The sequence below is a fragment of the Volvox carteri genome (assembly GCF_000143455.1).
Source record: "Volvox carteri f. nagariensis unplaced genomic scaffold VOLCAscaffold_89, whole genome shotgun sequence".
Taxonomy (NCBI): Eukaryota; Viridiplantae; Chlorophyta; class Chlorophyceae; order Chlamydomonadales; family Volvocaceae; genus Volvox; species Volvox carteri.
In genome coordinates, this window is record NW_003307632.1 from 303,385 (window position 1) to 327,536 (window position 24,152).

At 51.8% G+C, this 24,152-nt stretch overlaps 3 protein-coding genes across 3 annotated transcripts in view; all 3 read left to right on the forward strand.

Moving 5' to 3' along the window:
• Positions 1-1,316: 1,316 nt before the first annotated feature.
• On the forward strand, positions 1,317-16,121 carry efg8 (mitochondrial translation elongation factor Tu). The gene is made up of 15 exons (XM_002958233.1): positions 1,317-1,455; positions 1,526-1,673; positions 3,441-3,497; positions 3,844-3,889; positions 7,848-7,939; positions 8,234-8,314; positions 8,772-8,837; positions 9,556-9,599; positions 9,866-9,971; positions 10,134-10,254; positions 14,662-14,762; positions 15,167-15,271; positions 15,446-15,554; positions 15,642-15,733; positions 15,852-16,121. Exons 1-15 carry the CDS (start codon positions 1,337-1,339, stop codon positions 15,924-15,926), a joined length of 1,362 nt encoding a protein of 453 aa, XP_002958279.1. The 5' UTR covers positions 1,317-1,336; the 3' UTR covers positions 15,927-16,121.
• Positions 16,122-16,457: 336 nt separating this feature from the next.
• On the forward strand, positions 16,458-16,616 carry VOLCADRAFT_48595 (uncharacterized protein; the record flags this gene model as incomplete). The annotated part of the gene is made up of 1 exon (XM_002958234.1): positions 16,458-16,616. A coding segment is annotated over one exon (159 nt), but the record flags the coding sequence as incomplete, so codon positions are not given.
• Positions 16,617-22,215: 5,599 nt separating this feature from the next.
• The window catches only part of VOLCADRAFT_108067 (uncharacterized protein), a 2,241-nt gene continuing 304 nt past the window's right edge, over positions 22,216-24,152 (forward strand). Inside the window, exon 1 of the mRNA XM_002958235.1 lies at positions 22,216-22,768. Within this exon, the coding sequence (XP_002958281.1) occupies positions 22,236-22,768 (533 nt within the window). The 5' untranslated portion in view covers positions 22,216-22,235. The remainder of the gene's footprint in view (positions 22,769-24,152) is intronic.

Here is a 24,152-nt window from a genome sequence, read left to right on the forward strand (position 1 = left end):
TGCTATCGCACCCTTGGATCTCCAAACATGCCCTGCCCGCTCCCCCAACCCCAATCCCGTCCCCCCCAGCCCCGCCCCCGGCCCCAGCCCCATCCGGATACCCACCCCTGCCACTGCCCCCGCCCCCATGCCTACTCGCACCCCGTCAGCCACTGCCACCCCCAGCGCCACTACCTCCAACACCCAGCCCACCACCCGCGGATGACAGCGATTATTCTGGCGGCTCCCAAACGAGATGGCACCAAAACACTTCCAGGCAGCGACGCGCACGGCAGGCCCGGACCGAGGAACAACGTCAGGCCATCCGGGCACAAAATGCCGCACGGCAGCGAGCAGCACGGCAGCGCAGGACTGAGGAGCAGCTCCAACACGAACGACAGCAGAACGCTGCACAGCACAAGGCTGCACGTGCTGCCCACACTGCACAGGTACGCGAGAACGTAGCACGGGTATAGGTGCACGGCAGGCAGCCAGGCTGGTTACCCTCCTTGCGCTCGGCATTAAGCATGCTGCACCCCTTAACGCTATCCCTGTAGGAGCACGACAATGCCCGCCAGCAGAACATGCTCCAACACCGCCTGTGGTGACCCAAGAGGTACGTACTGGCCGCATATTGTCCAGCCACTGTAGGAGTTTGTTTCGGAGAACATTCAAGTAGATAACATTCCCTCCAATTCGGTCCGGCGCGCGGTTCGTGGGTGATGCAAGCAGGCTTGACTCCGTTCGAAAGGTGCGCCATGAGTTTCTTCATTTAAGTTGATGAACACATTCCATTTAAATCCCTGAGTTCCTTTCTAGGCTTTGCACTGGTCCCTTTCAGCATAAATGTTTCATCGTAGTTGGCAAACATTTCACTGACATAGAAGTCGCTGTGCGCCTCTGCAACAGGCCCATCCTCAGCGTATTACATGGTATGGGTCTGTGGTGAGAGGTATGGCCATAAGATGAAGGACTAGGGAAGGTTGCATTTGCGTGGGGAAGGGCGCACCTTGGTCTGCAGTAATCTGTGGCCATTTCAGCATAAATGTTTTCTATGTATACTAAAGGGTGCTACCCAAAATAATTGCAAAAAGAACTGAGGCTTGGGCGGCCAACTCGGCAATCGCCACTAACTTCGGGCCGCGAACAGAATTCATGGCACCTTCACATTCAGGTAGATAATAGAATTATATGGCCATAATTGCTTTGCCCAGCAGGCGAAGTTTCAGCGTTTGCGGATCAGGCCAACGGCTTCGTACGCTAAACGGAGCCAGGCGCCTCCGGCGGACTTGCCACAGATGGCCACCAATTTTGGTACGCCGAGGCTAAAGTAGAGGGTTACGTAGAGTGCTCAGCCATGGCTTGGTCTGTAACTAGTTTGCTTGGTCGCAGCGTCATAAAACAGATCGAGGGAGTGAATTTTTGTGGTCTCCAATGGACAGCTGTACTCCTGCGCAGCTTTGTGGGCTTTGACAAGTAAGGGGTCTGAAGTTGTTTTCTGTTGAAATGCGGACTGATGGCGGAATCGGCGTGAACGTGCGCGCAGCCAACTGCTTTACAAGCAGGTCAACCGCACTTCTGCGTGGCGTTCACTCTGTTATGATATAAATTCACGCACTAAGCCCCACCTGAACGTGGGGACAATAGGACACGTCGATCATGGCAAGACGACGCTTACAGCTGCCATAACCAAGGTGCGTTTCCAGCTGAGCTGGTAACATTGCTGATCGCAACATATGAAAGTTAAATTGCGTGGTCTGTAAATGCGGTTATCCCGTCGACTGAGGGCTGGTCAAATGTTTACTGACACGATACTACCATCGGCTTTAGGACCATTGATGCCAGTCTTGGGCATGTTGTTTTCGTAGACCGAGGCGTCTTTGGGGAGGCGGAGGTCTTAGAGAGGTGCGCGCTGCTGGGTAGCGGCGCACGACGTGCAGGTGGTGGACAAGGGGTCCCAGGGTGTGTCGGTGCGATCCGGCGGAAGTGTGGTAGGACTGTCTTGCTTGCGTCTGAGGCAGCGCGTTGTTAAGGGAAGGTGCCTCCAAATAGACGTTCTACACATCCTTCGTCTAGACGGCAAACCTACCTTGAAATGGATAGGGTAGTGGATATTGCTTTAAATTAGATGGTATATAGACATCCCTTCATCTTACAGAGGCGGGTTGCATAAACGTTGCAGATACTCTCCCTCGACTTCGGCGGAAAGGAAATAACGTGACGGTAAACAGAACTGAACGACATGGACATTAGTGCCGTAGCAGGCACTAACTATAAACGGGCCATACTGCGTCCTTGAGGAATGTTCCAGTCGTTCTCAGCCAGTTGAGCATCCCGGGCCACGGAGGCAGCTGCTGCACGGGCTTGCATGCATCTTACACGGCGGGCTGACTTTCTTACGACCATATCAAGCGCGCATTGCTGAACAGCGACTGATCGGACAGGTCAGCTAGTTGAACAGTAATGCGCGTTGGTGTACAGTGGCTTACGGCTTGCACTGAGGGCGGCAGCGGTTGACCATCAGTGTTCGGAGGGTTAATTGACTGGTGTCTGGGGTATGAGGTCTGCTGGCACGGGGACGGTTGTGAAAGCGAAGGGGTGGGGTTAGGCGCATATGGCTGCAGCGAGCTAAGGGATGCAGTGCAGGTGGTTAGTTGGGAGGAAACGTTTAGATGTTGTTGCGGACGGTACGGGGGCGGCCAGGGAGGAGGCGGAAGCGATGGCGACGTCGTTGGGATGTTGGGCAGTGGGGATGGGGGAGGGCGGCATTGATGGGGAGGGCACGGCCGGTGGCGGTGGGGGCTTGAGCGCTTACATGGGCGGCACAGGCGGACCGGGTGCTGGGCAGTGACTGAGAGGAGGAGGATGGGGAAAGGGAACGGGAGGCGGGTGGCCTTGAGGTAGGGCAGGGATGGTGAGACCGAGAGGGGGGAAGAGGGACAGTTGGAATGGGCGGTGGTGGGGCGGGTGGGCAAACGGCTGTAGCTTGTGGGGCAGGGGAGGCTGGATGTTGTGACGGTCAAGGATTGCGTTGAGGGCCGCTTGGAATGCGGACTTAGCAGCAGCTGCAATGAAGGTCCAATTTTCCTCCAATGGGACCGAGGGCGTGGCGTCGATGGAAGATTATCCGGAGTGACTCTCCAGAGCAGGCGCACGAGAGCAGGAACGATGGTAGTGTGGCTCATGAAGGGGTTGTCGTGTTAATGGTCCGGCCTCCGATGCCAAATGGAAGAGTCTAGGCCATCAACAGGCCTGCGCACAGCCGATGGCATGCACCGGTCGAGAGCAAATATTGTGATAATAACCTGTCTAGTCCGCTCTTGTATGAAGCAGGCTTAAAAGGATTCCTGCTAACAAGAAATGCAAACTTTCGCTGTCTGCGTGTACCATTGATATTGATATTAACAATCCATCTTAGCCCATTGCGCTCCGTTATTCACTTCCCCGGTGCTATCCTGCAGGTGCTTTCGGAAACTAACGGGTCCACAAAGGCTGTTTCTTACGATCAAATTGACAAGGTAATACTTCGTGAGTGATACCCCTAGAGTGCGTGCATGACCCTACATCTGTGTGTAGTAGCCGGCCGCTGAAAGACCTCTCACGATGCTGACAGAGCGCTTTAGAGCATTTATGTAGACGATGTGTGTGCCGTCCTGCACGACAGCTACCACACTGAGCCGTATACCCATCTGGTTTATGGGTGACTGGTTAATTATATTCGCCCGATTTGCCAGTGCTGAATGGCTCTAGTGCATTTACGGTGATTGCATGCTTCGTCTAGAAAATTACACACACCCGCGACAGTGTTTACTTTAGAGGTTTACTTGCCGCTGGTTCCCATGACTGTTTGGTTCTTGTGCCCAGGCACCCGAGGAGAAGGCTCGGGGTATTACAATTAATTCCACTCACGGTGAGGGATGGAGTTTATGCTCTTTTTGTTGCCAAATTACACATGGTTAGGAGTTATATCGAGTAAGCGATGCGTTTTCTTGTTAGTATGGACTTCAGCTTGGTGCTAATTCGGAAAGATATTTGCGACTTGGTCATGTCTATAATAATGGATACTGTTAAGCAGATCCCAAACACTGTAGGGGCCAAAGGCCAACCGCGTAACTGGCTACCGAGTAGAGACACACCTGTGAACAGTGTTAGGAAGGGTAACCCTTATCTAACGGGGCCACGGTACTGATGAAAAAGATCGCTTGAGTGGAGACAGCTGACTCAGGCCATACCTGTTAGACGCTAACAACCACGGACAACTCAGCCCTGCTCAACTGGAAGTCTTGGCTGCACACGAGAAGCCCATCAACCGGCAGCCAAGTTCTGCTTGGGAGGATAAGGAAAAGAAAACTCTAGCTTGTTAATGTTGATGAACTGATGAGTAATTTTATATATTGTTCTGCTTTTAATATTTTACTTCGGGTTTAAAAGAAGTTTGTGAAAGAGATTTAGTTGCATAATCAAAATTGTAGCTTAGATGCGGCAGGAGCAAAGCGAGTATAGCCTCTAAGCTAGGTTATGTACGGCAGCCGTATGGCTTGCTGAGAATTCGAATTTACTATTTCAGCTGACAGCTCCATAGTTCCGGCATTCTGCCTACACTATTGGAGCTTATTATTATTGTTGCTCTCACAGTAGTGTAAGGCCCTTGGCAGCCCCGGTTTCGCCTCGCCCTGTCCTATCCGACACCCCGAACGCAACTGTACAGCAAGCCATGAAGGCTATAGGACATAACCCGTTTTTTGCTGTCCTAGAAACTCAACCGTTTTTACAGTGATGCCTCAACCAGAAAGAAAGGCTGCACGGGATGCCCGATGCGAGCAACGTCGCAATACTAGGGATTATGAATGCAACCTACCACCATGGACTGAAGCAAGTTCAGTTCAAAAACACCCAAATAACAAGCTTGTCAAAGTTAAATATCCTCAAGTACGGGTTTAAATTGTCAATATAAATGGCTATGACGCGTCCTGCAATGGACGGAGTTTCAGCAGCAAATGCGGCCGCGCTCTGACAGTTCGCAGGACCAATAGCTCCCGCAATCTCCAGCAAGCATGCCCCTAAGTCAGAGCGAATCAATATACAATGAGAGAAAAATTGACTCTTGGTGGGATTAGGCCGGCGTCTGTTGAATGCTCGGGCATTACAGGCTTGCCTCCTACCCTGGACACCACCGTGTTGCCTTCCATTCTCAATCTTCCACCAGGACGCCTGTGCCGGCAGCACACCGTATCCGGTCCGTGGCTTCGCCTACCACGCCTTACATAATGGTCTCGCGCGGGCTGCATTTCCACTACGTGACGCTCTGCGCTCAAGCCAACGGTTTCACATGGAAGCTGTCAATGGTGTGCAGAAAAAACTACTGAGGCTGAAGCGGGCGTGAAAGCGAGGCACAGCTGCCGAGGGCCTTAACATAGCAGACCGAAGAGAGTCGCTTAGAGCAGGGCTCAGGCAGGGCGCGACAGAATTAAAGAAACAAACAACCTAAACCTACGAGAACCACGACACAGGACAAGGTGGGGTCACGAGCCGCTTGCTAATGTTTCCAGGACCCGAAGCTGTCTCAGCAGCGATGTTTGCATGGAAGGCCGATATAATAGCTGCCGTGTAGTAATACATTGCCTGTTGCTAGCATCTTGAGGCGCCTTTTTCAGCGGCCCGCTACTACACCCGTTAGACTATTGAGCGGACATGCCCATGCCGCCGGGAACTCCATCCCCAAAGGTTTGGTGGGGCGGCGGCAACAGGGACTGTCATTGCAGTGGGTAGAACCCATCAATTCCGACAGTGGAGCGGCTGAAGCCGCCGTGAAGGCCAAAGTGGCCAAAGGGCCTGCCGGTGGGGTTTTCGCAGGTGGCGCCATCGGAAAACTGGTCAACAACTGGAACCACAACCTAGACAGCGGCCAGAATACGCCGGTGGCGCTGACTCTAATGGCTTTGGGAAGCTACAGAATTAGTAGGTAATTGATCAGGTTACGGTTTAGTAGATGAATCATGACATCTCGGCCATTTGGTTCTGGGCCGGAGTATCATGGCTCCTCTTGAGCGATAGCCATGCCTGAGGCCATGCATTATGGCAGCGGCCTGATCGCGTTAGCCCCCGTAACATCCGTCCGAACCGTCTGTTGGGGATTTACGTCTGGAATGTGGGGGAAAAATACAGTGCGAAGGTGGCTGGGTGCTTCCCCAACAGGTCGGAAAGGCCCAGAAAATGAATGTTGTTGTTCGTGAGGAGTGTTCTACAGTGATTACATCCATGTACGCTGGGGGCTTTCATCATATAACAATGTCTCGCGATGCTCTCCTGTTGGAGGTGGGGCCGGCTTCGGTGATTGGCGCATGGTCTTACACAGACTTCCAGTGCCTATCAGGGCCCGTTTGCAGGGCCGTGATTTGCTGTAGGCATTTACCACGCATCTGTCTTGCATATTCAATTTTGTTTTTGAGAAGTGAAAGAACTACCAGAGAGAAGAAAACTTCTGTCGGCTGAAGCTCTTACTGTGACAAACTCGAAGCAGGAAAGTGGAAGCCGTTTATATCTCCGGTTTTTGGGCGGGGCCCCAGCGCAAAGCCCCAAGGGGCCCCCGCCCTGTAGGATTGGCCATGTCCGTGTGTGTGTGTGCGTGTGTAACGGACCAAACACAATATCTCGCCCGGCTGAAACGCGTTATTGGTATTATATTGCATTCTCTATTGCAAGGTATCTCGCCTGTAGCCAACAAAAATTGTATGAGCATAAACAAGTTTGGCTGCCTCCATTGACGAAGGTCAAAGTCATCTCAAAAGGTGCCGCGTATCTCGTAATTGAATTCTGAAATGACGATGTATGATAAGTCGAACACGCAGCTTGTGTTACCATTTGCTCGCACGGGCATTCCGACTTGCCACCAGCAGGCCGACAAAATTGCTTTCATTTCTCTATGAAATACGGAAGCTGTTTGTAAACTACTTTGGCCAATGCTCGGGGCCTCCAAAGACTTGCAGTGTGCCGCGATGAAGCTCGCGGCTGTGGGGCGGATTGCTTAGGCCGCTGGCGCTTCGGGGATAAACATCACAGACAGTACCGGAAAGTGCTGAGGGCTTTGGGGAGGTGTGTCGAGCTAGGCTTTGAGGGGTGCGCCAAGGGCGCGTGAGCAGGCGCCCGAATGGGCAGGCCAATGCCTGAAGGGGCGCAGTAGGCAGTGCGTACAGTGCTGTGCGGCGCTGTTTTCCGTTCGGGCTGCGGCACCAGACCGCAAAGCCAACAGGCTGAAGGCTGGCAAGCTGAGATTGTGTCTGCTGAGTGTTGAGCATCCGGCCTGGACCGCGGACTTGGCGGCCGAGCCCCTGCTGTGTGCCGGTAACGGCACCTCAGACGCATACTTTTACGCCCAAGCAAGGGGCTGTCGGTGGCAGGTCGCGGACCTCCAGACTGCGTGTAACGGCCAATGACTCTTAGCCGTGTCTGCTAGATTCCAGAGAGACACCGTCTCTTCAACAGGTTATGAGCCCCGGCTTCCTGCCTCCCGCGCTCTGACAAGCATACCTCCCACAGCATCAGCACTGCTGCAACAAGCACAGCTCCCACCACGTTGACACTACCCATCAATTGTCACACTTGCCGCCCTAGCTACCGGCCTGTACGGATGCAGGGGGGCCCCGCCCTTTTTCCGCTTCGAGGAAGCCGACACAGCTTGTCAATGGCCGAGTACGAACTTTAACCATCCTAACGCTGTCACACTTAACCAGAATTAGAAACGCACGTTGCAGGCTTCCCCCAAATCATTACACTTAGGACATATGCAGACGCATGTGGCAAAAGACCGGAAGGTATGGATGTGGTGTACGGGTTGCAGTTGGCTATGCTGGATTTGTGGTGCCTTGCAGTCGAATACCAGACCACCAATCGCCACTATGCTCACGTGGATTGCCCGGGCCATGCGGATTACGTGAAGAACATGATTACGGGAGCTGCACAGGTATGTTCGTCATATTAATGTCGGGCTAATGATAATACATCGATTAAGGAGCTCGTAAGCTTGTTGCAGGAACGACGGAGTGGAGAGTTGTTTAAATGGCGCCGGGTGAAAGGGATTGCGGTGCTGTGTATGAACCTCGAGGTTGAGACCTTGCCAGGCCGCGGTGCCTAAGGATTGCCTTGCAAGCCAGGGCTCCTTCCTGCAGGCTGCCACTTCCGACGCTATGTTGTGGCGCCGGAACTCATCATGTTATAACCTGCACCACATATGGTTTTCCACTTTATTCTTGGACAGATGGATGGCGCCATTCTGGTGGTGTCGGCAGCGGACGGGCCCATGCCGCAGACTCGTGAGCACATTCTCTTGGCGAAGCAGGTGGGGGCCGTGGCTCAACTTGTCCACGTGAAGCTTCCTGGTCTATGGGGGTTTCCACGCTTAGAGGGCCCTGTACGAAAAGCAAGAATGTATGTTCCGACGTGTGAATCAAACTTTTGCATGCTCCCACCTTCGCTTCATGTTTCAGTTTCCTTTGCAGGAACAGATTTCACTTCGCATTCTCTGCTGCTTAAGCAAACTATACAGTAGCGATGGTAGCGATAGTCCCTTCTGCCGTATTTGTTGGCCAACCAATTTGGTTTTCGACTGGCGTCTGCAAGGTATTATTTAATCCTTAATTCACAGGACAAGCATCGTTTGCAAGGAAACTTTGGCTACAGGTCCATTCACTATATTAGGACTGGATTATCAATTAGTTTTCATCTTCATCACCAGATGCGTTGCATCCTTAGGAAACTCTGAGCCGGCCCTGGCGGCTTGTCTTTGTGCCCGGCAGGTCGGAGTGCCCCGCATTGTGGTATTCCTCAACAAATGCGATGTGGTTGAAGACAAGGAGCTCCAGGTGGGCAGTGGGATGCAGGAGGGAAAGGCGTGGCGTTGCAGTGGATTAGGTGGGGCTGGTAGTTGCGCTGGAGTGGCTGGCGGCGGCCAATCTGTGCACCCATGGTGCAAGCGTCATCATTTGGGTGGATTATATAAAGCTCGCCAATGGTAGGGCTTGCGGGAGAGTGGTACATGGACCTGTGGAAGTTCGTAAGAGGCACTGTCCTGATGGATGATGAGGATCTTGCCTGGAATAGCTGCCGTATAGGTTTAAGAGGAAGTGCACCGCAGCACATGTGCAAAGTGCCTGTCCACATACACCACGGTTCAAGGCTTGATTCCTAGCTACTTTTCACCCACTTGCACATTGTTTTCTGCAAAGTCTCCGTTACGCGCAAAGCACACCACTGCCCCACCGGGGCGGTAATAAACAAAGCAGAGGTAAAGGGAATAGACTTAACGACAAAGGACAGCAAAAACGGCTTCACGAATAGGCCGTAAAGTCCAAAGCCAGCACGTTCACTAGCGCTACGATGCTCTCCGATAAGTAACAAACACAGACGCCTCACGACTCAAAAGGAGCTCACCCGCGCCAGAACCACGCAACGCTTCTCCGTCGTACATTGCAGAAAGCCCATTTTTTCGCAAAATCAGAAAATTTAAACGTTCCTGGACTCCCCACTAGGTATGCATGCCTATATGCCTTTTTACTTTCCAAATGGGGTGCCCTGCCTCAGGAGCTGGTGGAAATGGAGGTCCGGGAGCTGCTCAACTTTTACAAGTAGGTAACCTTTGAACTTGCTTCGGTGCTGGCTGTGGCATTTGCCATGCCGCATCTGATGGGGTTCCATGCAAAATTGTGCCGTGGCTGGAAGGCGTGGTTGGGGTTGCATTAGGCCACATTCGGCGCCGACTGCTCCGCCTTCTTTCCTCAGCATCCAAGTGGTGCCCATGTTTGTGGAGATTGGCATCGTCCCCTGTGGATAGGGTATTAAACCTCTGTAGAGGACGCAACGTCAGACCGTCCTGCTCCCTCTGTGTCCCAAGGTTTCCTGGGGATGAGGTCCCTGTCATCCGGGGGTCAGCCCTTAGTGCATTGAAGGGCGAAAGGGCCGACACTGTGGGCAAGAACTCCATTATGAAGCTCATGCAGGTAAGTGTTACAGCGTGACGGGATGCCGCTTTTGGAGGATATAAATCGGCTTCTTGGGGCTAACTAACGTCTCGAGGAAGCTTGTTGCAAAAGCAGTCGCCAAGCAGCCACCGGTACTACTACTTAGCAGTGCTGCTGTTTCCGCTGCTTTCCGTTACACAGGCTGTTGACGAGTACATCACCGTCCCGCCGCGTGTCACGGACAAGCCCTTTCAAATGCCTGTGGAAGACATCTTCTCAATTGCTGGTCGTGGTACTGTCCTCACTGGGCGTATAGAGCAAGGTGTGGCGGGGTTTTCGGGTAATGAGTGGGAGGCCTGAGCACAAATTGGGATAGCAGGATGGCTACAACTGAAGCTCGACTGCCGAAGCGCCGTCCGGATGAGTTTATTGTCCTCGGATTTGGTTCAAGCTAGTTTGCAATCAATATGCGGTGGCTAGCCAGGAGGCATTGAGGGGTCCAGCAAAACTATCAGGCTTTAGGGTTGGACAGATAAGGTTTTGGGATTTGGTGCTGTAGTTATTTACCAACTGCACTCAGCCCATCAAGTTCATCAACACGCAAACCTGCCCGACGCCCATAGGTCCCTACAGGAAATTATTACTACCGTATAACCCTTTCGTGGAAATGGTGCCAATTTATTGGGGATCTAGGTATCCCCAAGCCAAAAACTTCCTCTCCAAAATAATTGATGTTAAGGGCGTGTCGTCCTTTTAGGTCAGCATATCGTCGTCAGCATATCGTCCTAGCAACCCCGCGCCTTCATGGGATATGACGCCGTTTTTGGGCGAGGCCCGGCCGCGAAGCGCCTTTCATTTCGTGGGCCCGGGGCCCCCTGGGTTCACTGCTGGCAGTCAGTCAGTCAGCGTCGTGCGTGTCTCATGATACACTCGAATGCCACGCTTCACTAAGGATTGCGTTCATAGCTATTGCAATTCTCTGTCGAGTTTCTGAAGGAATTAATTCACATACACAACGACACAGGAATTATTAACCGATAAGAAAAGGCTAGACCTTCTGCCTCTGTAGTTTGCTACATCTGTGCGCGATGGCTTTCCGCGGCCCATGGCGTTGACCTCCCCCACCGCTCGCGGCCTCGCACCGCTAAAGTGCATGGCATCTAAAAACTACTACAATTTTTTTCTCGACCACCAAAAGATTCATATACATCTGTGCGCAAAATTAGCTTTCCTTGGCCCATGGCTTTGGTTCCCAAGGCGCCCCCGGACTCAAAGCGCATCCTCAACGCGCCATCTCAAATCTCATACCAACCACAACCGTCAGCAGTAATGAAATATACGCCGTTCAGCTCTGTCACTCTCCGCAATTCCAGCCCATTCATGCCAACTGCTCCAGCGCTTCCCTCCTTGCATTCTGCTCCATCACGAGCTGCACATGTCATACATGTCCTATCCTCCAGTTCGACTGGCAATGGGCTGGCTTCGCGCTCTACCAGGAAGCTATAGATGCTCAGCCGTTCTTGTTGAGATGGCGGCGGCATGCAATGCACCGTCCAGGACCTTATGGATCCGCATTCGCTCCAAAACCGCCGGCCCTCGCAGTATCCATAACAATGAACGTATAATCCAAACACGACCCCGTTCCTCAGCTTGCAGCCCAGTGCTGTACAGCCTTTCCTATGGAATGCTGCGGGGTTAATGGCTGCACTGGGGCCGAGCCCTTTTCGGCTTCGAAGGAGCACTAACCTAGTCTCTCAAATTATTTTGTAAATGTTAGCGTACTGTGTCAGTGAGGTTTCTCTATCAGCCTGAAGTTGCAAATCCTGTCATAGGGCCAAACATCCCAGCACCCTCTGTCGACAACAAATTTTCGCTTACATCTAAAGAATTCTAAGCCTCGGCTTACATCTAAATAATTATAAGCCGCATGGAGGAATTTAGGCAATAATAAGTTTTTCGTCACGGTCAGGTGGCCGTCTTAGGATCTGGCGGCTAGTCAACTGCATAAGACGGCAAAAGTTACTCCTCATGTATTTACGGTTATAATTATCCGACGACTTTAACCCTTATCATTCAGCGTCTATTTGGGAAGCGGCATGTAACGCTTATTCCCTGCTGTCGCTTTAGCTCAGCTTTTGTGGCATTTAAGTCTGGGCGCGACAAGCGTTAAGTGCCTGGAATAAAGGGTAGATTTGCACATTTACAGTCCGATTGACTGTTGCAGGTCGCGAAATGCCAAAGGAGCTAGAGAACTGTTGTAGATGTTAGTGGTTAAGAGGAATCTCGTTTCGCAGAGATTTTTGGAGAATTCCCGGAGCAAGCCTATCGACTTAACTGAGATTACAGTGAATATGTTGCTGCGAGATACTTGGTAAGGCGGTTGTATGGTCTCAGGACGGGCACTACCTGCAGGCTTCATGTAGAGTATCAAGGTGTTCTGTATCTACTCTCTTGGAAGAGCTCCTCTCCAGGGATTATATCTTTATCCCTACCGCTAGGAGAGCCGAAACCGACTTCTGTGTATGACTGTACTCTCATTTCTGGCGCCCGCCAGGGGCGTAGATAGTCAATCTCAACCTCTTTCCACGGGCGTAACTAATTTGTTAGTTGTAAGACTTCTTATGTACTACTTAATACATTATCTTATGTCTTGATCAGGATGGTCCACTCGTGATTTCCACATAAACCATTTTGCCAACGGTCAACATTCTGGGACTCAGCTGACGTCTCGCTGATATTCGTAATGTAAATCCTACGACAGAATCTGACCAGATCGCGATGCTGTCCACAACCAAACACTGTATATGCCACGGGGGTCCACGAAGAGATCTGTTGTTAACTGCAGCTAGGCTGCACCCATTTTGGGGCGGGGCCCCAGCGCGAAGCGCCCAGGGGGGCCCCGACCTGTAGGATTGCCCATGTCCGCGTGTGTGTGTTCGTGTGTGTGTAACGGACCAAACATAATATCTCGCCCGGCTGAAACGCGTTATAGGCACTATATAGCATTCTCTATCGCAAGGTATCTCGCCTGTAGCCAACAAAAATCGTATGAGCACAAACATGTTTGGCTGCCTCAATTGACCGAGGTCAAAGTCACATCAACGCCTCGGGCTAAATTTAATCTCAAAAGGTACCGCGTATCTCATATTTGAATTCTTAGGTGACGGCGTATGATGACTCGAACTCCCAGGCCTTGAGTGTGTAACGGACCAAACATAATATTTCACCCGCTTGAAACGCGCTATCGGTACTATATAGCATTCTCTATTGCATGGTATCTCTCATGTATCTAACAAAGATCGTATGAGCACAAACAAGTTTAGCTGCCTCCATTCACCGACCTCCGTCACATCAACGCCTCTCGCGCTAAATTTCATCCCGAAAGCTGCCGCGTATCTCATAATGGAATTCTGAGATGACGGCGTATGATAACTCGAACACCCAGCTTGTGTTACCGTTTGCCAGCATGGGCAATCCGACTTGCCACCAGCAGGCCAACAAATTGGCTTTCATTTCTATATGAAATACACAAGCTGCTTGTTTGTACATTTACTTTGGCCAATGCACGGGGCCTCCGAAGACTTGCGGTGTGCCGCGATGAAGCTCGCGGCTGTGGGGCGGATTGCTTAGGCCGCTGGCGCTTCGGGGATAAACATCATAGACAGCACCGAACTTCACTCAGCTTGCATTAGCAATTTGCCCGCACGGGCATTCCGACTTGCGGTCTGCCGCACTGTCCATGCGGCATGCACCCGGGATGGATGCGATTCGCGATTCGCGTGGAGCTCGCAGGCGGTGCTGACGATTCCGCCCAAGCTTAGCTTCCACACCATCAGCACTGCTGCAACAAAGCACATCTCCCACCGCGTTGACACTACCCATCAATTGTCACACGTGCCGTGCTAGCTATCGGCCTGTACGGATGCAGGGGTCCCGCCCTTTTTTCCGGCTTCGAGGAAGCCGACACCCGACTTGTCACTAGCACAATCCGCAGGTGAAGACAACTGCTTGCTTGTAATGCACACACCTTTCGAGGTTTCGAATACATTCCCACTGCAGACAAACAAGTCGAGATAGCTGTCCTCCACAACCACCTTGCTAAGAGTTTAAATTTAGGATCACATGTGGCCCTCCCACAATGCTCGCTCTCCCTATCACCCAGCATCTCGCTACCAAGCGGCCACGCGCTATAAGAAAGGCTTGGTGAATCCTGCGAAGGCAGAATTTTTCCTGGTAATTAAAAGGTTCCGACAACTATCTCGCCCTATCTCCTTTTGCATCCATTTGCATTGCAAGTGCTGCTGTCATGCCGTGGCAAGGGAAAGTGTGGAGTACAATGAACCCGCCCATTTTGACACAGCACTGGGCTGAGGCCCACCAGAGGAGCTTGCAAAAGCATATGCTATAGTGGAGAAGTTGTGTGTACCGGATGCAAAACCCGTATTGCACTGCTGCGCAAAATCCAAAGCGCAGGGGAGGACTCAGGTGACCTAGGCCACCATGTATCATAATAAAAGATGTGCACGTTTACCTGAAGCCAGTGCAGGGGGGGTAAAGCTTTTCTGGGTGATTCATGACCTGAGAGTCACCCAGTCGCATTTTGAGGTAGGCTCCCACCCATGTCCATTTCTAACGCTTTGGGGATTTCTATGGTAAACGCTGTTATTCAAGCCCGACACGGTTCAGGTTCTCTACTGCAGTTGTGCGGTTCTGCACTTTTTGTGTGCAGGAGTCATTAAGCCGGGCGAGGATGTTGAGATTGTTGGCCTTCGCGAGGCGATTAAGAGCACAGTCACTGGTGTGGAGATGTTTAAGAGGAGCCTTATCCAGGTTTGTATTTTGCCAGCTACGTTGTATAACCACTTATCCATGCGATAAGCGTTTTTGTTGTGTTCCTATTTTTGTCCTTTGTACTGGATGTTATCAAAGATGTATACCTGGGACATCTGTCCACCGGTCCTCTCGTGGTATCGAGACTAGGCCCGTAATTTAGTCGTACTACCTGTGGTGCAATGGTATAGGGAGCCCAGATTGGGTTCTGCTGCAGGGGAACTGGCATATGTCCAAATCTTGCCGACGATGTCGCAGATCTGAGGGGGTTTCCTGGGGTCGGATGCTACATCCTTCTATGCTTGGCAAACCACGGTCCATACCAAGAAGCCCAGCAGGGCATCATAGCTGCAATCTTCATATGGGCTTGACCCTATCCATCCCTTGTGCGATGCGACATACAGGGGCAGGCGGGTGACAACGTGGGCCTGCTCATCCGCGGTATAAAGCGTGAGGACGTGTCCCGGGGCCAGGTGGTGTGCAAGGTCGGCAGCTTGAAGACGTACAAGGTGCACATGGGGTGGGAATGCTGCTATTGTTGCTGGGGGGGCCCCAGCATGCAGGGTACTTTTTGGGATCACAGAACGTTCCAGCCAAAGATAGGTGGATGTGCTTGGAGAGAATATACATCGCGGTCGCGTTTTTTTGTTCTTGTCACCACGCTACGATTTATGGGTGCGCAGCGCTTCGAGGCGGAGGTGTATGCACTGACAAAGGAGGAAGGCGGTCGCCACACGCCATTCACGAGCAAGTACAAGCCGCAGTTTTTCATCCGCACGGCCGATGTATCTGGTAAGTGCTTTCGCCCTCCGTGTTTTGTGGGCAGGGTTTTCACCTCAATTGCACAGATCAAATACCACTATGATGGCTGATCTGCAGGTCAAATTATGCTTCCTGAAGGCATCGACATGGTAATGCCTGGGGATAACTTTCGGGCAACCATCCAGCTGTCAGCACCCACGGCGCTCGAGGTATGTACGAAAAGGCTTAGGCAAATGCGGGTATCCTTCTAAGCTGCTTTTACTTTCACGGTGACCAAAAAGGCAACGATTTCCTGCTTCAGGCACTCTTATGCTGTTTCCTCCTCAGGTTGGCCTACGCTTTGCCATTCGGGACTCAGGCAAGACCGTTGGTGCTGGTGTCGTCGCCAAAGTCATTAGCTAATGGGATTGGCAGCCGCCATCAGTGTTCCTAGCATGACCTTCTTGGATTTTCTCTATGCTTCGTATGAATAAAGGAGTGAGCTGGTCGTATCATCTGGCGGAACTGGTCGACACCTACAGTAGCTCCAACCGGCATATTGGACTTTTCGTTCGTTTGCTTCTTGCGCTATGAGAGGCATATGTAAAATAAGCATTTACATTTGAATATTAATATCGTGCTGCTTTGCAGTGTGTTAGGTTACAGTTGATCCTAACAGATTACCGGTGCCAGATTCAGATAAATCTGTGGGCGAAGCTAGCTCCCTGACATATGAACTTTCACATCTCGCCCCGCTTTAAATTGCGTCTGAAAACTATTCTATTTCTCTCTCGATAAGACCAAGGGAATAAAAATATGTGGGCGAAGATAGCTTTCCGCGCTCCATGGCTTTGACTTGCCCTCGCTAGCGCAGCCTGACTAGGGGCAGGCAGCTATGGTGGAGCACGCTTCAAGGAGCTGGATCCCAATGCAAAGCCGGGGCCAACCGCGTTGGTGGAAGGATGGGTTGTCTTCATTACAGGCGTTAATGAGGAGGCTCAAGAAGATAATCACGAGGCGTTTGCTGAGTTTGGGGACGTCAAGAACATTTACTTGAACCTGGACCGGCAGGCTGTCTTCGTGAAGGGCTATGCGCTTGTGGAGTATAAAACGCAAAAGCCCATAGCGAGCTGTTGTAATAACGATGAGAAGACCGTACACAGCGTTGCTCCCTCACAATCGGTCCCCAGGCCGACCCTGGCAACGATCCAGAGCTTCTTTCTCTTACTTCTCCTCCGTCTCACACGTGTATGATACGTCACCTCGTCTCAAATTGAACGTTAGCACGTCAATGCATCGGGACCCGAAAGAAATACCTTCAAAGTTGCGTCGATGATGTTTCTAATAAATAGACTACAAACGGCCCACCCGCGTCATTGTATTTCAGCTTTATGTTATTCGATAGGCTGGCTTTGGCGAGCCTCGAAGGAGCTGTGGTACCGGACAAACGCTGACCGTTAGAGCACGGGGGCGCCTCGAACTGCCAAATCGATGGGTTGGCGTCGTTCGTAACTGGATCTAGGCCTAACGCCTTCCGATTCTCATACATAGCACGGAAGAAAGTGCAAGCCGCGCAGCTGCAAAGTCCAGTTGACGTGCGCCGGTGTCTGGCCAGTAAACAAGAACACTCAACCAACAGCATGGTCGCATGCACATACCGCGTTTGCGACGACCCATGCAGCATTTTCGCGAGCGGCGGCGGAATATGGATACTTACAACAGCGATGCCACGCAAATCCTGCTACATGGTGATGTAGGCGCCACTGGCAACATGGCAAGCAAAACCTATCTGTGTGTGTGTGTTACATGGTTGGGGGTGCGTGACCCCATACCTGTAAAACTACCATAACATGTCACAACCATAATGTCACAACCCGACGTCCATATGACCCCTATTAGCCCTACACCGAAATTAGCGCGACCAGTAACTAGAGTACTTTTTGATTTAACTGAACGAAAAGATCGTAACGTGCGTCGCAAAATAATTGGAGTCAAGCGACGCTCAGCCACGGTCAACGTCTTTACACCTGGCAGGAAAACTCCAGGACCTAAGCAGCTAGAGGAGCACATTGCACAGAGCTGCAGGCCATTCCTGGATGGATGCATATCAACAATCAAAGCGGAATTCCAGAGCCTATTGGCAGGGCATGTTGACAGATGCCAGCAGACTAGCGATGACATGAAGCATCGCATTAACGACCTGAGAAGCCTAGTCGAAGAGCAGGCAGAGGTTGTTAAAAGCCTTCAGGAGCGGAATGCTGTGTTGCGACAGGAGCTTGATGCCACGGTGGGTGAGCGTAGGCTCACGACGCAACGCTTAAAGGAGTTAAATGAGCGTATTGAAGCCCTCGAGACCGAGCGAAGCACGGCACGAAGTGAGCCAATCATTACGTGAAGCCAATCGGCGGACGCAAAGGCCCTTGATAGGCGGATGGAGGCCCTGGAAAAGCGGCTCGCCGAGCACGCCGCAAGCGGGCCAAGGGAACAAGCGGTGCACTGCAGAGAAATGACTGAGAACGTGGACAGCGTTACTGCCCGTGTTGCCACGCTCGAGGAGCGTTTCAATGACTGGGAGCGCACGCGCACAGCCCCGGCAGATGGTGCACGATGTACTGAAGCCACGGGGGGGCGTCGCATGGGCCCCAAAGCAGCGCCGCCTGCAAAGCAAGACCAACAAGATCCCCGGGAAGAACTCCATAAGGAGCAGCAAGAACGGCCGAAGCAGCAGCAGCCAAAACAGCAACCAAGACCTAACAGAGCCGTCGCTGATACCACCACCTCCAAAGCCCCAAAGGTGACGGCGATCACTACCAGACCACATGAGGTGGCCGCAAGCTGCAGAGGGTTTGGCATGACAGCAGGCGCCCCTGCTCCCAGGCCCCCCAAAGCACTGGCTGAGACTACCAGCAGCACCGATGGACATATAGACCGGGGTGCACTGGTTATCGACGGACTACCAGCTACTTGGACGCAGGAGGAAGTGATCCAGAAACTGCAACTGCGCTTGCAGCAGCTTACGAGCATGAAGGTCGCGTTCTTAGATTGCACCGTCGAGGCACACCCGAACGTCGCTGCGCGCAGCAGCAAGCGGACAACCCAGCGGGTTCGAATCACGACAACCCCAGCGGCATATTATGCCCTGTACTCATTACGGAAGCAGCTGGGCCTTAATGCGGAGGAAGGAGCGGATGAGTCGTTCCCGGCTGTGAGAGTGTCACTGGCGCTCACAGCACTTGGCGAATCGTACAAGAAAGGGTACCAGGACGTATTTCGGCACCTAGTCGATAGTAAGAGGGCCCCTTCATGGCGGGGTACTCACCTCATGGCGCTTACTGAGCCAGACAGCGGTGTCTGGGCGAAAATAGACATCCGCAAAATGGCTGCAGAGCTGAGGCAGGCAGCTAAGTAGGGAGCACGCCGGGGGGGTAATAGCATCCGTTTCCTTATTTGGAATATCCACGCCTTCTCGGCAGGCAAGTTTGACCAAATTAAGGCTATTCGTGGATTGCTCAATCATGATGTTATCATCCTTACAGAGGCGAAGGCGCCCGTTAATCGCACTCGTGCCAAGGAGCAACTAGTATTGCAGGGTTATAGCCACCTTGCATGTACTAGAGCACCGCGCACAGGCTCTCGAAGGTCAGGCGGTGTATCTGTGTTTGTGCGTGATGAGCTGGCCCCCTGCGTGAGAGAAGTGGGCTTAACGAATACACCCGTTGGGGTGGAGATCGTCTGGTTGCGATTCCATAGCGTTCTCCCTGGAGGGCGGGCGCTCCTACTGGGGGCTGGTTACTGCTCACCCCAGGGGTCCAGCGTTTATAGCAGCACGGATGGTAGTGGCCTGGCGTATAGCGAGGTCCCCGACGCTGTATTTGGAAGCATTACTGGCGAGCTAGATAGACTGCGGTGCATGGGTGATGAGGTGCTTATCACAGGTGATTTCAATGCCCGTACAGCAGCTATTCTAGACTTGCCCGGAGTAAATGGAATAGGGGCACACTCCCTCGTCGGCGTTCCCCGTAAAAATAGAGATAGTGGGCTGAATTGTTTTGGCCGCCGATTGGCACAAATGTGTCTTGACACAGGGCTAGCCATTGTCAATGGGCGGGCACCTGGTGATGTGCCCGGGGGCTTCACTTACTCCAACTCTACTGAGGGTCACAGTTCTATTGATCTGTGCCTTGCATCTTACGGGCTCTTCGAGCAGATTAACACTCTCAAAGTCCTTAGATCTTACTTATGGGGAGAGTCTAATGTGCTGAGTGATCATCACCCGCTTATCCTTCGCCTGCATGCCGTTTTGAGGCCAGGGGCTGCACGGGGTCGGAAGCCTCACCTAGCACGTGAACGGATCCCTATTTTTGATATTTCACGCAAGGGCCGCTTCACTGAGCTTTTTCGTGAACCAGATGGCATTATTACAGAGACCATCAACTCTCTCAAGGAAAAGCTTGTAGAAGGGGCACCCTGTGACGAATGACCTGCGCACCCTTATCAATAAGTGTGCTAGAGAGACGTTCGGCGGTGCACGGGGGATGGAAAAGTCTGTGAAGCGTGACTGGTGGAACGAGGACTGTGCAGCTGCGTGGAATGATATGATGAGTTTCCGTAAGGAGGTCAGGGACCCCGTCTCAGGCAAGCTGCCCGACCTACATAGGACTACCTGGAAGGCCAAGCACCGTGCCTTTAAGAAGGCTAGGAAGGCCGCTATTCAGGAGTTTGAAATGGAAGATATGCGGAGGAGGATTAAGGACGCCCGGTTCAACCCACGCGGATTGGGGGAAAACCACCTCCGTGGTTCCCCCACCTGCGTGGGGGAAAACCACCTCCTTGCGGGATCTCAGATATTAATGCTTTTGCCGAGCATTTTTCCAAGGTGCTTAATGGTACAGGAGTGTTAGCGCGTAATATAAGCAAGAACCGAAAGTCACAGGACGGATTCGCTCCGCCAAGGTCTGGGCTCTTGTCTAAGAAAGAGTAATTAAACTCTGTCTCTTTGTTAATATATAAATATATTAAGCTTCCATCCCAGGCTCCCTCCCGAGTATATATAATACTCGTTGCTTAGGAGGCCGCAACGACTTCTGTCGTAGAGTGTCCCTTTGGACCACCTGACGGCTGGTTAGACCGGGGTGTCTGTTCGATTAGGGTAGGAACCCTGAAAGAGTGTCAATCCTTAATTAGGAAACACTTACTAATCTTAAAGTATTCATAGACTGTTCATAGATCAGTCTTAATCAAATCACGTCTTCATCGCTTTGCGATTTGGCTCTGTAACGCTATAAGGCGCTACAACAAGGAGAGACGAGGCAATGCCGCAATGAGGGTATTCAGTTTAGATGGCTGGACGAGGACCAGGTGACGCACAGACGGGAATTAGCTGCTTGGCTTAACAAGGATTTTACGGAGGATGAAATTGCTAGTGGCCTTAAGGCTATGCGCAACAATAAGTCCGCGGGCCTGGAGGGAACCCCGGCCGAGTATTATAAGTACGCTATCAGGGAAACTGAAGGGCAGCAACCCGTGCTTGTATTGGCGCCTTACTTAACGGTGCTATTCAACCGCATATACGGAGCTGAATACCCGAGGGAATTCACGACTAGCACCCTGTCCCCCGTATTCAAAAAAGGGGACGTGTCTTGCTGTGACAATTACCGGGGAATTGCAGTTGGGGGTCCCCTGAGCAAACTTTATGCCAATATCATAGGGAGGCGATTAAATAATTACTGTGAGGGCAATAGGCTACGTGCCGTTAGCCAGGCTGGATGTAGGCATGGTTTTGGCACCGAGCATCACTTGTTTACATTAAGGCATCTTATCTTGAAGCACACTGTGGCCGGAGCCAGGCCGCTTAATAACATGCAAATTGACTTTAGTAAGGCGTTCGACTCCGTTGACCATGAGACACTTTGGGATTTCCTAATGTCGTATGGGCTACACGGGCGCATCCTCGATTCTTTAAAGGCTAGCTATGCTGACGTGAAGTTTCGGGTCAAGTTAGGAAATAAGTTGGGACCTGAATTCAAGGTGGGGCGTGGTGTTAAGCAAGGGTGTCCCCTTAGCGTAACCCTTTTTGGACTCTTCATAGAAGTATTCGCTCATTATATTGATGCCCATGATGCTAATTGCCGTGTATGCCTCCCCAGCCGATGGAGCACCCTTCGTGAGCAGAGTGTTAGCCTGGCGGGCGGTGATCTCACTAACCTACTTTTCGTTGACGATGTGTCACTGGTAGCGACAGGGCACGATAGAGCTGAATGCCTTCTGGGGCTACTCGAAGCCTACTGCAAAGCGACGGGTATGGCCGCGAATGCCGCCAAGTGCGAGGTCCTCATTTTTGGGGGTGCTACGCGTGAGCGGAAGCGGCTTGTTGAAGCTGAGTACCGGTTAGGTGGGGCGGGGTTGCGGGTGCTGACCGGCAACGAGACGGCACGTTATCTCGGGTTGCACTATGGCCCAGGAGTGCAGTTCTCAGCATGTACCAAGCAACTACTCACAGCAGGGAGGCGGGCCACATTTGGGCTCAGCACCCTGTGTCGTGATAAGAAAATTACCACCCCCAAGCTATGTATGTCTCTCTACAATACACTAGTTGTACCGGTGTTTTCTTACGGAGCGCAAGTTTGGGGACCTGACTTCATTAATGTGAATTTTGAAGGTGCTATGGCTAATCCCATGGTCCAGGAACAACGTGCTTACATGCGAACCGTAGTTGGGTCGGGGAGCCCGACTATGGTTTCCCTATATCGCGAGCTGTCACAGAGGCCACTCCAGTTCCATTGGACCAATCTTGTACTTAGGTTTTGGAACTCTGTGGTTAAGAGGCCGGGAACGTTGTGTCACCGGGCATTTGTCGCTGACCTGGAGTTGGCACTTGGGGGCGCCACTGAGTGTTGGGCAAGCAAGGTACTAGCCTTTCTTACTAGCTTAGGAGTGGAGCCCCCCACTAATACGCGCGGTAATGATCTTATATCGTACTACACCACCCTTAAATTGCCAGTCGAGAGCATTCTTAAGGTTTTTGCCAAGCGGCTTGATGCTCGGTGGGAGTGTCCGAATACCTTGGGTGACCCCCGCGTCTTCCCCATAGGAATTACCGGAGCCAAGGCGTGTCGCTATATGAACTGGATGGGAGCTGCCCCGTCAAGGGGTGCGCGTCTTGATTGGCTGGAGCACACTAAAGGGACCATGCCCCAGCGACTTCATCATGTGCTCATGCGTTTTCAGTTAGGCTGTTGGGAGTTAGAGGTTAATAGACCTAATGGGCGTGAGCGCACCGCGCGTACCTGCAGGCTTTGTGACTGTGGAGCGGTTGAAGATGAGTTGCATGTTTTCGAAGAATGTCCCGCTTACAAGAGCATACGGGCTAAGTATGATGGTGACCTAGTCCTTACGGGGCGCAGCATGCGCACCACTATGCCCAACGGCATACTCCAGGCCGGTTCCGGCCCGGTTCCGACCTAACGGGTCCAGTTAACGAGATGGGTAACCGGTCGGTAGGATTACCGGGCGAACCGTTATCCGTTAACCGTCCCCAGTAATCGGTAACCGATGTCGGTAACCTGGCATGAGCAAAAATGCATTTCTGATTGCAACCAGTTTCTTTGTGACAATGCCCATTGTCACAAGGTTCATGCCCACGTGTCACACCCCGACAAGCTTGAGGAGGTTAAGGCAATGTGAATGCCGGGTGACAGGGGTGACAGTCTTGTGCAGGCACATTTGGAGACTAGTTTACACTGAGATTGGGGTGATGTTGGATTAGAATACTTGCAGTTCATGAAATTGAGGAAATGTGTTGCATAGGCATATCCAAACGTTTCAGAGGGACGTTGTTTCGCCCGTAACAAACTTGTTACGGGCGAAACAAACTGGATTTCCACAGTCCCACCACTCAAAGAGCTCCCCACACCATCGCAAAGTCCCTTTTTTATTACAGACACATGTAACAAGTTGTCATAGCTTGAGATTGTCGATATATGACTGCTGGATTGTGACCAGGCCATCTCCTTACATGTCTTGCTGCACCAGCATGAGCAGTGATCCCTTCTGTTCAAAAATTTCAGGCAACATCGCAATGAGGCAAAACATTGTGCCGAATCTGCCGTACAAAGAGTGTTCAAAGCTTCACGCTACTAACGGACGAATACATAAGCATTCATTTACCTTGAAAGAATAAAGGAATTCTATAGCTTCATACAAATTCGCCTATCAGCAACTCTCCCTGGTCGTTCAAAAGTTGCTTGAAGATTCTACGATCTCCATACTATGAAGGAGCGCTTCTTCATTTCTTCATTTTATCTGAACCTTAACGTATCCTTCCAACACAATGTCCATGGACAACGGTACTGAGGTCGGCGCGTACGAGTTTGACCGGAACGCCCTGGACAACATCGCCCGTCGGCGACAAGATCGCCCACGCCTTGTTCATGCTTATGGGCGACAATTGAAATGCCGGGACAATGACTTATTAGGGACAATGACACGGCATTTCACGCCCTCAAAGCGGGAACAAACGCTAAAACTTAACACATACATAGTTCTAAATCTTCTACTAAAATTTTCCTGCAGCGTTAGAGGCCTTTAATTAATATTGGCGAACGATGCTTCCCGCGCTACCGGGATACTCCCTATGGCATAAACATGCCG